The 12,360-nt window shown below is 43.2% G+C and overlaps 1 protein-coding gene across 3 annotated transcripts in view; it reads right to left on the bottom strand.

The window, feature by feature from the left end:
* The window catches only part of LOC121269638 (Down syndrome cell adhesion molecule-like protein 1 homolog), a 474,540-nt gene that overhangs the window by 198,730 nt on the left and 263,450 nt on the right, over positions 1–12,360 (bottom strand). For 2 of the 3 annotated variants that reach the window (XM_041174392.1, XM_041174393.1), the window contains exon 2: positions 230–376. In XM_041174392.1, coding sequence (XP_041030326.1) covers positions 230–376 — 147 coding nt within the window. The remainder of the gene's footprint in view (positions 1–229; positions 377–12,360) is intronic. The other variant, XM_041174394.1, reaches the window with a different exon arrangement.

Consider the following 12,360-nt stretch of genomic DNA (forward strand, 5'->3'; position numbering starts at 1 on the left):
ATCTTTTCTGTTCCTAGAAAAGCCCTAACTTCTCCAATCTCTCCACCTAACAAAAGTCTCTCATCCCTGGTACCATTCTGGTAAATCTCCTCTGCACCCTCGCCAAGGCCTCAAATTCATCTTTAATTCCTGGAGACATCAGGGTAATCCAGAAGGTTTGGCGGTATTGAGTGGCAGTGAAAGACAAGATGCTAAACCCTGACATTAACAGCAAGGCCCACACCCTTACCGGAAACAGAGAGACGGGCTCCATTGCTCTGGCGCGTTTCTCCACTGTATTTATGTCTGGTGATACACCTGTACGTAGACAGCGCGTCCTCCTTTTGTACATCAGATATGTACAAGGCTCCATACGAAGTGATGTGGAATCTACTCCCTGGAGATAAAGGGGGAAAAAAAACTCATTCAGAATCTTGTCAGCATTCAATGTCAACCAGTGTCAACCAGCTACTCTGTAGAATTCAAATAACCATTCTATAAATGGACTTTGACAATAGTGTGAGACACCAGTTCAGCAATATTTAAAGCAGCCATCTCATCTCTCTATAATTTTCATGGTGTTAATTAGCAGTGCGGAGAGATTGTTGAGGGTCCCGGATGAAAAATGCATTTCAGAGTTTTAAAAATGTATTCTTTCTTGGGATGCAGGTATGACTGGCAAGGCCAGCATTTGCTGCCCATCCCTAATTGCACTTGAAATGAGTGGCTTGCTCAGCCATTTCAGGGGGCAGTTAAGAGTCAACCACATTGCTGTGGATCTGGAGTCACTTGTAGGCCAGATTGGGTAAGGAAGGCAGATTTCCTTCCCTAAACGACATTAATGAACGAGATGGGTTTTTACAACGATCGATGATAGTTTCATGGTCACCATTGCTGAGGCTAGCTTCCAATTCCAGATTGTTTTATTATTAATTGAACTTAAATTCCACCAGCTACCACAGTTGGATGAGAGCCATTGGCCTGGATTTTATGACCCTGATGTAGTGTGTCTCCCCTCAATGGATGCAACGAGCCATTTAAATGTCCATTCAGCCCGTAATATCCCGTCAGGCAGAAGGGGCTGTAAAATCCTGGCCCTTGTCTCCAAAGCAATAGGCTGGACCTCTGGATTACTAGTCCCAGTGACATTACTACTATGCCATCATCTCCCCTAATCCTTAACTCCCTTCTGCTTTGAAGTTACAATAAATTAGGCTCTGTTATGGCTTATTAAGTTTATCATGTAAATAAAAGAAAGAGCCTGCATTTCTATAGCATATTTCACAACCTCAGGACACCCCAATGCTTCACAGCTCATGAAGTAGAAGTGTAGTCACTCTGTAATTTGGGAACACAGTCGGCTAATTTGTGCACAGCAAGATCCCACAAACAGCAATGTGATAATAGCACAAGCTTTTTTTTTAAACTGATGGATAAATACTGTCCAGGACACCAGGGCAACTACCCTTCTCACCTTCGAATAGTCCCACAGGGCCTTTTACATCCACTGAGGGAGCAGGTGCACCTCATCAGACATAACATTTTACTTGACTTCCATTAATTCTGCAGTTATCCAGACAGTGCCAAGGTAAATAAAATAAATAATTTTTCTTTTATTTATGCACTCGGTTTACCAATTTCCTCCAGTTTTCATCTCAGCGGGGTGTACATTTAGCATTTCGAGATAAAATCCAAAGGTTCTCTGCATCAGACACCAGAACCCAACCAGCATCAGGGGAGAGCTCAGCCAGTTTTCCCTGTCAATGGCAACAAAATGGATGTTGCAAAATTATGGGATTGTGGGAGACCAGACCTTATCCTACCTCACCTATTGATAGATGAGCTACTAAGCCTTCCAATGCAATTTAGCACATATTCAAAATGGAAAACAAATTCACATTTTCTTTCCTAATTACCAGCAATATGCCAATCAGTGAAACAAAAACAGCAAGTGCTGGAAAAACTTAGCAGGTCTGGCAGTGTCTGTGAAGAGAGAAACCGGGGGTTAACATTTTGAGTCCAATATGACATTTCTGAAAGGGTTAAACAATTTTAGTTAGAAGCGTCTTTTAGTAAAAAATAACACATAAGCAGAAAAGCGGAACTGGAGAGTAGCAGATGTGCTTTATACAGGAGAAGGAATGAGACAAACAAGCTAGTAGAACAAAGGACAAGGCCAACGAGTGGGTGTTGAAATCAAGGAGGCCCAGAATCCTGCACAGTCAGCAAGATATGGTGGTCTTGCATGGATGAAAACAATGCTTGATATATGTGCGCAGGGAAAACAAGTAGCTGAGACCAGAGAAGCATGTGATCATAAATTGACAGATTAGAATATGAGTATGTGATTCAAGTTCCAGAATCTTCCGGGGGGGCAGGTCCCGCTTGCCGACGTGTAAAATGACGCGGGTGACATCGGGCGTGCATCCCAATGTCACCGCGCATCATTCTGATCTACAGTTCAGCGGGCGGGCACCAGAGTCGGCTGCATGCCCACCGAACTGTCAAAGGCCTATTAAGGCCATTTACCACCTAATTAAATTGATTGGGCTGTCCGTCCAACCTTAAGGTTGGCGGGGGGCAGGCAAAGAGCCCAGGCGGCCTTCGCATTTCTCATGAAACCTCATCCACAGGAGGGAGGAGGTTTCATGAAGGGTTCATAAATTAAATAAAAAATTTTATTCCAATCCATAAACATGTCCCAGCTCATGTGACGCTGTCACATGAGGGGACATGTCTGAGTGATCTTTAAAAATTTTTTTGCAATGTTGGATTCTTAAATTAATCTCCTTGAGGCAGCTCCGTGCCTCAGGGAGAAATTTGTGCTCCTTTCACGCGCATGCATGAAAGAGCTCAGGCCCCGACTCTCCCTCCTCCCCCCCACCTGCACAGGTAGCACTCAGCACTTCCGAACGCATCACACTGGGCGGGCCTTAATTGGCCTACCCATGCAAAATGGCGGCACTCAGCCAATCATGGGTGGCGATCGGCGATTGGCTCTGTGCCCGCTCGCGCCCACACCAGAACCAACCGCCCGCCCAATGGGGAGAAAATTCTCCAGTACATGAGCAGGGAACACTTATAACTTTTTAAGAGGACAGTCTTGGACTGTCCAAGGCTGTCTCTCCCTGCGTAGGCTTGAATAATAAATGATCGAAACCTGTACCTGAGTCTCCTGGTGGTTTGTCGAGGCAAACTGCAACAGGAACAAAATGGATGTTGCAACGTTATGAGATTGTGGGAGACCAGACCCCTATCCTACCTCATCTTTTGACAGCTGAGCTACTAAGCCTTCCAATGCAATTTAGCACATATTCAAAAGGGAAAACAGATTCATATTCTCTTTCCTAATTATCAGCAATATGCTAATCAGTGAAATAAAAACAGAAAGTGCTGGAAAAAGTCAGAAGTTCTGGCAGCGTCTGTGAAGAGAGAAACAGAGTTAAAATTTCAAGTTCAATATGACTCTTCTTCGAAACTGAAGAGAGGTAGGAATTTCATGGGTTATACGCTGTTGAAAGAGGGGAAGGAACAGGAGGAGAAAAAGAGAAGGTCAAGGATAGGTTAGAGGGCAGGGGAGATTAAATGACAAAGATATCATGGAACACAAGGCAAAGGCAGTGGTGATGATAGTATTAAAGAAACAAAGTATTGGTCCAGAGTAGGTGCTATAGCAGAATAAAGGTCAGCACCTTTTGAAAGCAACATAGCAGAATGTGTTAACAGCACAATAAAGGTTAGTGCTGTCTGAGCGCAAAAACATGAGAACAAGTGACAGACTGGCACTTGGGGGAAAACAATTCAAAATGGCGGACAGGGTTCATGTTCTGAAGTTGTTGAATCCAATGTTGAGTCCGGAAGGCTGTAAAGTGCCTAATCGGAAGATGAGGTGCTGTTCCTCCAGCTTGCGTTGAGCTTCGCTGGAACGTTGTAACAGGCTGGGGGCAGAAATGTGAGCATGAGAGCAAGATGGTGAATTTAAATGGCAAGAGACTGGAAAGTCAGGTTCATACATGCCAGCTGAACGCAGCAGTGAATGTACGTTTGCCTGCCAAAAAGCAGTGTCTACCCACACCACCCTGTCAGCTGGTTGGAGTTGGAGGCAGGATAGGACTCAAACAAAGCCTATTTACTCAGCAACCAGGGGCAGAATATTACAACCAGCGTGCAGGTGTGCGCCCGGTACGCCCAAGTATAAAATGACGTGGGATGACGTTGTGCAAGTGTCCCAGTGCCACAGCGCAGTCTCGCGATATTTCGTTCGGCAGGCGCACACCAGAGTTGGCTACATGCCCGCCGACAGTTAAAAAGCCAATTAAGGCCATTAAAAAGCTAATTAAATTCAAACTTACGCTGTCCATCCAACCTGACGGTTGGTGAGCATGCGACAAGGCCTAACAGCCTTTACATTTTTTTAGGAAACCTCATTCACGGGCGAGATGGGAGTTTCCTAAAGCAAATAAACATCAAATAAAAATTTTATTTTTGAATTAAAAACATGTCCCAGCTCATGTGATAGAGTCACATGAGGGGACATGTTTGATGATAATTTTATTCCATTTTTTTTTAAACAGCACTTCATCTCCCTGAGGCAGCTCCATGCCTCAGGGAGACTGAAGCGCTTTTTTGCGCGCATGCATGAAGTTCGTGCTAGACCTGCTCGCCCTCCTCCCCCCGCACAGGTAGCGCTGAGCGCTGCCGCCCGTGTTCCACGCTGGGCGGGCCTTAATTGGCCTGCCCGCATAAAATCGCGGCGTGGTGCCAATCGCGGGCGGTGGTCAGCTTCTTGACCGCCCCCACCGAGCACCCCATGCCAAGGGCAAAATTCTGCCCCAGAGTATGTCTACAGAATATATTAATACTAAACAGCCTAGAGAGTCTATTTAAGAGAGTTTCAAAAGAATACAATAAATAGAATCACAGAATCTTTACAGTGCAGAAGGTGGCCATTCGGCCCATTGAGTCTGCACTGGTTCTCTGAAAGAGCATTGTACTTAGTCCCACTCCCCTGCCTTATCCCCGTAACACTGCACATTCTTTTGCTTCAGATAGCAATCCAATTTCCTTATGAACACCTCGATCAAATCTACCTCCACCACCCTCTCAGGAAGTTCATTCCAGATTCCAACCGTCTGAATGAAAAAAATATTTCCTCACATCACTTTTACTCCCTTTGCCAATTATTTTGAATCTGTGCCTTCTAGTTCTTGATGCTTTCTTGAGTGCAAACAGTTTCTCACTACCTACCCTGTCCATACCCCTCAGGAACTTGAATACCGCTATCAAGTCTCCTCTTAGCTTTCTTTTCTCCAAGGAAGACAGTCCCAACCTCTCCAATCTATCCTCACAGCTACAGTTCTTCACCCTGGGAATCATTCTTGTGAATCTCCTCTGTACTCTCTCCAATTTCTTAACGTCCTTCCTCAAGTATGGTGACCAGAACTGGACACAGTATTCCAAATGAGGCATGACTTTAACATGAGCTGCTTACACATGTGCTCAATGCCCCTATTAATAAAGCTTAAGTTACTATATGCTTTACTAATTGCTCCCTCAACATGTCCTGCCATCTTCAATGACTTATGCACATATACACCGAGGTCCCTCTGATCCTGCACCTCTTTTCTAGTTTCTCCCTTTATTTAAATACTTCTCTCCATATTCTTCCTTCCAAAATGAATCACCTCACACTTCTCTGCATTGAACTTCATCTGCCACTTGTCTGCTCAATCCACTGACATGTCTATGTTCTTTTAAGGTTCAAGACTGTCCTCGTCACAGTTGATAACGTTTTCAATCTTCGTATCATCTGCAAATTTTGAAATCATACCCTGAACACCACAGTCTAGGTCATTAATATATCTCAAGAAGAGCAAGGGTCCCAAACAGACCCTTGGGGAACTCCACTACAGACCTTCCTGCAAATCTGAAAAACAACCATTTATCACTACTCTTAGTTTCCTGTCATTCAGTCAATTCCTTATCCAAGTGCTAATTTCCCTTTCAGTCCATGAGTGAAAATTTCGCTCACAAGTCTGTTGTGTGGCATTGTATTAAATGCCTTTTGAAAATTCATATACACCACATCAGCAGCATTGCCCTTATCAACCTTGTCTGTTGCCTCCTCAAAAAATTCCAGCAAATTAGTTAAACATGATTTTCCCTTAATGAATCCATGCTGACTTTCCTTAATTATCTTGCACTTGTCTAACTGATTATTGATTTTGTCCCGAAATATAGTTTCCGGAAGTTTCTCTACCACTGAAGTCAAACTGACTAGTCTGTAGTTGCAGCTTCTATCTTTGTGCACCTTTTTGAACAAGGGTGTGACATTCACAGTTCTCCAGTCCTCAGTCTAAGGAAGACTGGAAGATTATCATGAGTGCCTCTCACGAGTTCCACTCTCACTTCCCTCAGTGCCCTTGGATGCATTTCATCTGGTCCTGACACGTTATCTATTTTAAGTAATGATGTCCTTTCTAACACCTCCCCCTTCTCAAATGTAAATTCTCCTAGTGTACCAGTTACCTCCTCTCTTACCTCGGCCTGGGTAACACCTTCTTCCTTTGCAAAGACAGATGCAAAGTATTTATTTAATATCTCCGCTATTTCTCCTGCCTCGACATGTAAGTCCCCTCTTTTATCCCTAATGCACCCTACTCTTCCTTCTACCTCCCTTTTATTATTTATATGCTTATAGAAGAACTTGGGACTCCCTTTTATGTTCGCTGCCAGTCACTTTTCATGCTCCCTCCTTGCTTTTCTTATTAGTTTTTTCATTTCCCATCTAGTCTTTCTATATTCAGCCTGATTCTCCATTGTATTTTCTATCTGACATTTGTCATAAGCGCACTTCATCCTTTTCATCTTCACCTCTATCTCTCTCTCTCGTCATCCAGAGCACTCTGGATTTATTTGTCGTACCTTTCCATTTCAAGGAAGTATACTTTGACATTGCCTGCAATACTTTTTCTTTGAAGGTGACCCATTGATCAGCTCACTTCTTTTCTGCCAACATTTGATTCCAACTCGCTCGACTCAGACACATTCTCATCCCGTCAAAGTTGGCTTTTCCCTATTTAATTATACATGCTCTGGATTATTCCTGTCATTTTCCATGACCAGCCTAAACCTTTTGATAGAATGGGCATTGGTTAGACCACATCTCGAATACGGTGTGCAATTTTGGTCTACTTATTTAAGGAAGGATGTAAATGCATTGAGATGATTCAATGGAGGTTTACTAGATTGATACCTGAAATGAATGGGTTGTCTTATGAGGAAAGGTTGGGCAAACTGGGTTTGTTTCCACTGGAGTTTAGAAGAGTGAGGGGTGATTTGATTGAAGTATACAAGATCCTGAACGGCCTTGACAAGGTGGGTGTGGAATGGATGTTTCCTCTTGTGGGAGTGCAGAACTAGGGGGAACTGTTTAAAATTAGGGTTGTACCTTTAGGACAGAAATTAGGAGAAATTTATTCTTTCAGAGGGTTATGAACTCTGGAAGTCTCTGACTCTGATGGGGATGGAGGCAGGGTCATTGGATATCTTTAAGGCAGAGATTTTTGTTAGGCAAGGGAATCAAAGGTTATTGGGGGTGGATCGGAATGTGGAATTCAAAACACAAGTAGATCAACCATGATCTTATTGATTGAAGGAGCAAGCTCGAGGGGCTTCTTATGCTTCTTAATGCTCACTGTCCCCTAAATCTCCCCCACTGATATTTGATCCATTTGGGCCAACTCATTCCCCAGAACCAGGTCCAACAGTGCCTGTCTTATCATTGGACTGGAAACTGCAGAAAATTATCTTGAACACATTCCAGGAATTCTCGTCCCTCTTGTCCCTTTGCACTATTCCTGCACCAGTTTATATTGGTATAATTGAAGTCCCCATTATAATTACTCTATATTTCTTGTACCTCTCTGCACTTTCTTTGAAAATTTGTTTCTCTATATCCTTTTCACTGGTTGATGGTTGATACACTACATCGATTAATGTTATTGCATCTTTTTCATTCCTTACCTCTAGCCAGAGAAATTCCGTCCTTGACCCCTCTGGAACATCCTCTCTCTACAGTACTATAATGCCATCTTTAATCAATATTTCCACTCCATTCCACCTTCCCCCCTCCCCCCACCCTCCCTTTTCTTCTTTTCCTGTCTCTCCTAAACACTTTGTACCCAGGAATATTTAACGCCCGATCCGACTATATAGCTCATGACTTAAATTTCACTTCTCCCCGCATTGACATCAGAGAAATCCTGTAAAAGTTTCTCATCCTCCATCCGACTCCCTTTTAAAACTGTTTACGAAATCATGAAAGAATATGAAGAAATCTCCTCTGTACAGCCCTCCAATACAATCATGTCTTTGCTGTAGTATGGTGACTAGGACCATGTGTAGTACTCAAGCTGTGGTCTAACACTGTTGTATACAGTAACATATTACAACTTCCGTTTATAAAATTAATGACAGACATTTACAGCATTGATTGACAGGTGAATCACCCAATCGTCTCCACTCTTGCTGGGAATCATGGTGTCACTATACACAGCCATAGCTCCAGCATACCACTCCCTCAAACCTAATGATTTTGTTTAATATCATTTCATAAGTAAAGGGAATGTGTCTCATTGTGCACGTCCCCACCCCACCCCCGCACCCAAACTGTGCCTGCTGCAAAAAGGCACCTTGGTCTTTTCAGAGGCTGATAAAATGGTGAGAAGGGGGGGATTGGGGGGAAGGGCTTAGATATTCTTTATTCATGAACAGAAATAATAATATTAAACAAAATCTTCGGGTTTGAATGAGTGATGTGTGAAGCTAAAGCTGACCAACTAAACTTAACTTTGCTGATAGGGTTTGTGTTGTAAAAACAGAAGAAGCCTCCACCATGTCTTCAGAGTCTTCGGCTGCTGGGTCTGCCAGTGAAGAACTTAGAATGAATGGTTTGTTCTGGTGGTTTCAGAGCACGGGGCATTTTTCAGAGCAGGGCAGGATTTGGGGGGACAAGTTTTGCTGAGTCAGGTGCAAGGTGCCAGTATTGGTCAATCGGATTCCACTTTTTACACTTGGTGTATCAGAGTTCACTGCCTCCGAGTCAACAGAACAACAACAACTTGCATTTGTATAGCATCGTCAATGCAGTAAAACATCTCAAGGGGCTACACAGGGGCATAATCAGACAAAAATTGGCACTGAGCCAAAGGAGAAAATTTTTAGGACAAATGACCAAAAGCCTGATCAAAGAGCTGAGTGCAGAATAAAAGCTTTCAGTTTCAATAATATTCTATAATTGAAGAGCACTTTCCTCCTCAGTGTCATTTCTGTTTCTCTTACCAGCCAACCTGATGGCCTCCCTTTTAATAAAGTTGACAATTTTCTACCATTAGCGGGGAATTATGGGCAGTAATTTGTCCATTAGAAACTGGACTGAGGATGTTCCAAACTCACTCCAGCCAATTGAGGGTCAGAGAGAGGAAGCAATTATCTCACCCATTTGTCTTACATTTAAGTCCGAGTCCCAAAGATGGAAAGGGCTGCACTGACCAAAACAAGTCACCCAGTCACTGCTGCTTGGCATCCTTTAACTCAGGGGCAATCCTGTCACTGAAGTACATTATATTTAACATTCCTGTCATGCTTCTGCCCATGACACATTTTTCTGCCCTTAATCATTGAGGGTGTGATGAGATGCATTTTAACAACATTTGAGGTCCGTGATGACAAGATAAACTGCCTGGGCTACATTCCAGTGACTTCTATGTCACTGGCACCCCTCAATTTTGTTGCGGCCTCATTATTTATGCAGGCAATGCCTTGTCCCCATATACAGGGAATATCACATCGGTAAATTACTCAGGGAAACAAAATACAATACAGCTGCCATGAAGATCACGAGATCAAGGAAGCTCTTTATTCCTTGCCCAGCAACCAGGTCAGAATAGAAATGCTCCCACGCATCCCCTCTGTAAATTTAACAGAGCAACACAGACTGCGGGGTAGTCAAGAACTAAATGCATTACGAGATCCAAGTAACATTGATAAATCATTCACATTTACTATTTTGGTCTTTGGACTCATTTGAATTCCTTATTGAGTGCATCCCTGAGATAACAGCTAGCCAGAGATGCTTTTCCTACATCTCATGACATCCAATCTCTTTTTCTTCACACACTCCAGTCTGTACTAGCTCGGCCAACCAGCCCACACAGTCTCTTGCCTGATGTCATGCATAAGGGGTTTAACATGTTACCTTGTGTCCAAGTTACAGCCCAGTGTCAGCCATGGCTAATTGGTAGCACTCTCGCCTCTGGGTTTAAGCCCCACTCCAGGGCTTGAGCACAAAAATCAAGGTGGGAATCTACTGACGAAGTGCTGCACTATCTTTCAGATGGGACAAGGCCCCTTCTGCCTGCACAGTGGATGTAAAGGATCCCATGATGCTACTTCGAAGAAGATCAGGGGAGTTATCCCTGGCGACCTGGCCAATATTTATCTCACAATCAACACCACAAAAACAGATTTATCTGGTCATTATCACATTGCTGTTTGTGGGAGATTGCTTTTCAGAAATTGGCTCGTGTGTTTCCTACATTAGAACAGTGACTACACTTGCTTCATAGACTGTAAAGCAGTTCGAGATGGCTGGTGGTTGTGAAAAGCACTAAATAAATGCAAGTCTTTTCTTTTTCACAATGCTGAAGGAAGGCAAGGCAGACGTGAGGACATTATTGTTTCTCCATGTCTGCCAGTGTGTCAAGGCAACATATTCACAATCATTGCCAGAAGATTTAAGCAGATGGGAACTTGACTCACAGCAGAACAAATGACAAAACAAAACAATTTTTTTCTTTTTAGAAAGTGAACTACACAGTGCAATACAACTTTGTACACCTCTCCAGGATTGGCAGGAATTAAATATTAATCTCCTAGACACTTGCCAAAAATTATAGGGTGATTTAAAAAGTGTTCCTTTTAACTTTCATTGCCAATGTTTGTTTATTAATTTATAAACAATATTTGAGATTGAGAAAAAAAAGCTGTTCAACCACATTGGGCAGTTTCGTCCAGGAGATTACATGATAAAACCTCCAAAAATACAGCCAACAAGCATTCTGAGATTTCTGTGATTAATGACCCTGGTGGTTGTGCCTGCTTTGATTTGAGAAGCTGCAGGAGAAAATTGGTCAATCACAGGCCTAGAAGGTATCACTACGGAGTTAAGGGTAGAGCTTCAGGAAGCATTATTAACCCTCGAGGACCAGGTCAAGTTTATAAGAAGAAATTAAAATGCCTGTTCAAGTGCTGACTAGAAGAGTCAGACGTGGCTCAGTTGTAGCATCTCGCCTCCGCGTCACGAGGTTCTGAGTTCAAGTCCCACTCAAGGCCTTGACACAAAAATCTACATTGACACTCCAGTGGAGTACTGAGGGGTGCTGCATTATTGGAGGTGCTGTCTTTTGGATGAGATGTTAAATTGAGGCCTCATCTGCTTGTTCGAGTGGATGTAAAATGCCCCGTGGCACTGATGAAAGAACAGCAGAGGAGTTATGCATGGTGTCCTAGCCAATATTCATGTCTCGGACAACATTGCAAAAAGAAAACAAACAACCTATCATTATCACATTACTGCCTGTGGAAGCTTGCTGTGCGCAAATTGGCTGCCACAGTTCCTACATTACGACAGTGACTACACTTCAAAAGTACTTCATTGGCCCCAAAGTGTTTTGCATATGTAAATATAAGTCTTATAAATGTAAGTGCGTGCAATTCTGGTTGCCACATTACCAGAAGGATATGGAGGCGTTGGAGAGGGTGCAGAGGAGGTTTACCAGGATGCTACCTGGTCTGGAGGTTATTAGCTCGGATTGTTCTCACTAGAGCGACGGAGATTGAGGGGCGACTTGATAGAAGTTTACAAAATTATGAGTGGCATGGACAGAGTAGATAGTCAGAAGCTTTTTCCCAGGGTGGAAGAGTCAATTACTAGGGGACATAGATTTAAGGTGAGAGGAGAAAACTATAGAGGAGATGTGCAGGGCAAGTTTTTTATGCAGAGGGTAGTGAGTGTCTGGAATTCGCTGCCAGAGGAGGTGGTGGAAGCAGGTACGATAGTGCTGTTTAAGAGGCAACGTGGCAAATACATGAATAGGATGGGAATAGAGGGATATGGACCCCGGAAGTGCAAAATGTTTTAGTCGACGGGCAATATGATCGGCGCAGGCTTGGAGGGCCAAAGGGCCTGTTCCTGTGCTGTACTTTTCTTTGTTCTTTGTTCTTCCATTCAGTTGTCCCTTTGTGATAGCAAATTTTTGATTTTGAGTAATCTTTTACAAAAAGCTGTTAAAGTTGGAGGTCAATTGAAAATCTTCAAAA

Source organism: Carcharodon carcharias, chromosome 25, assembly GCF_017639515.1.
Source record: "Carcharodon carcharias isolate sCarCar2 chromosome 25, sCarCar2.pri, whole genome shotgun sequence".
Lineage (NCBI taxonomy): Eukaryota > Metazoa > Chordata > Chondrichthyes > Lamniformes > Lamnidae > Carcharodon > Carcharodon carcharias.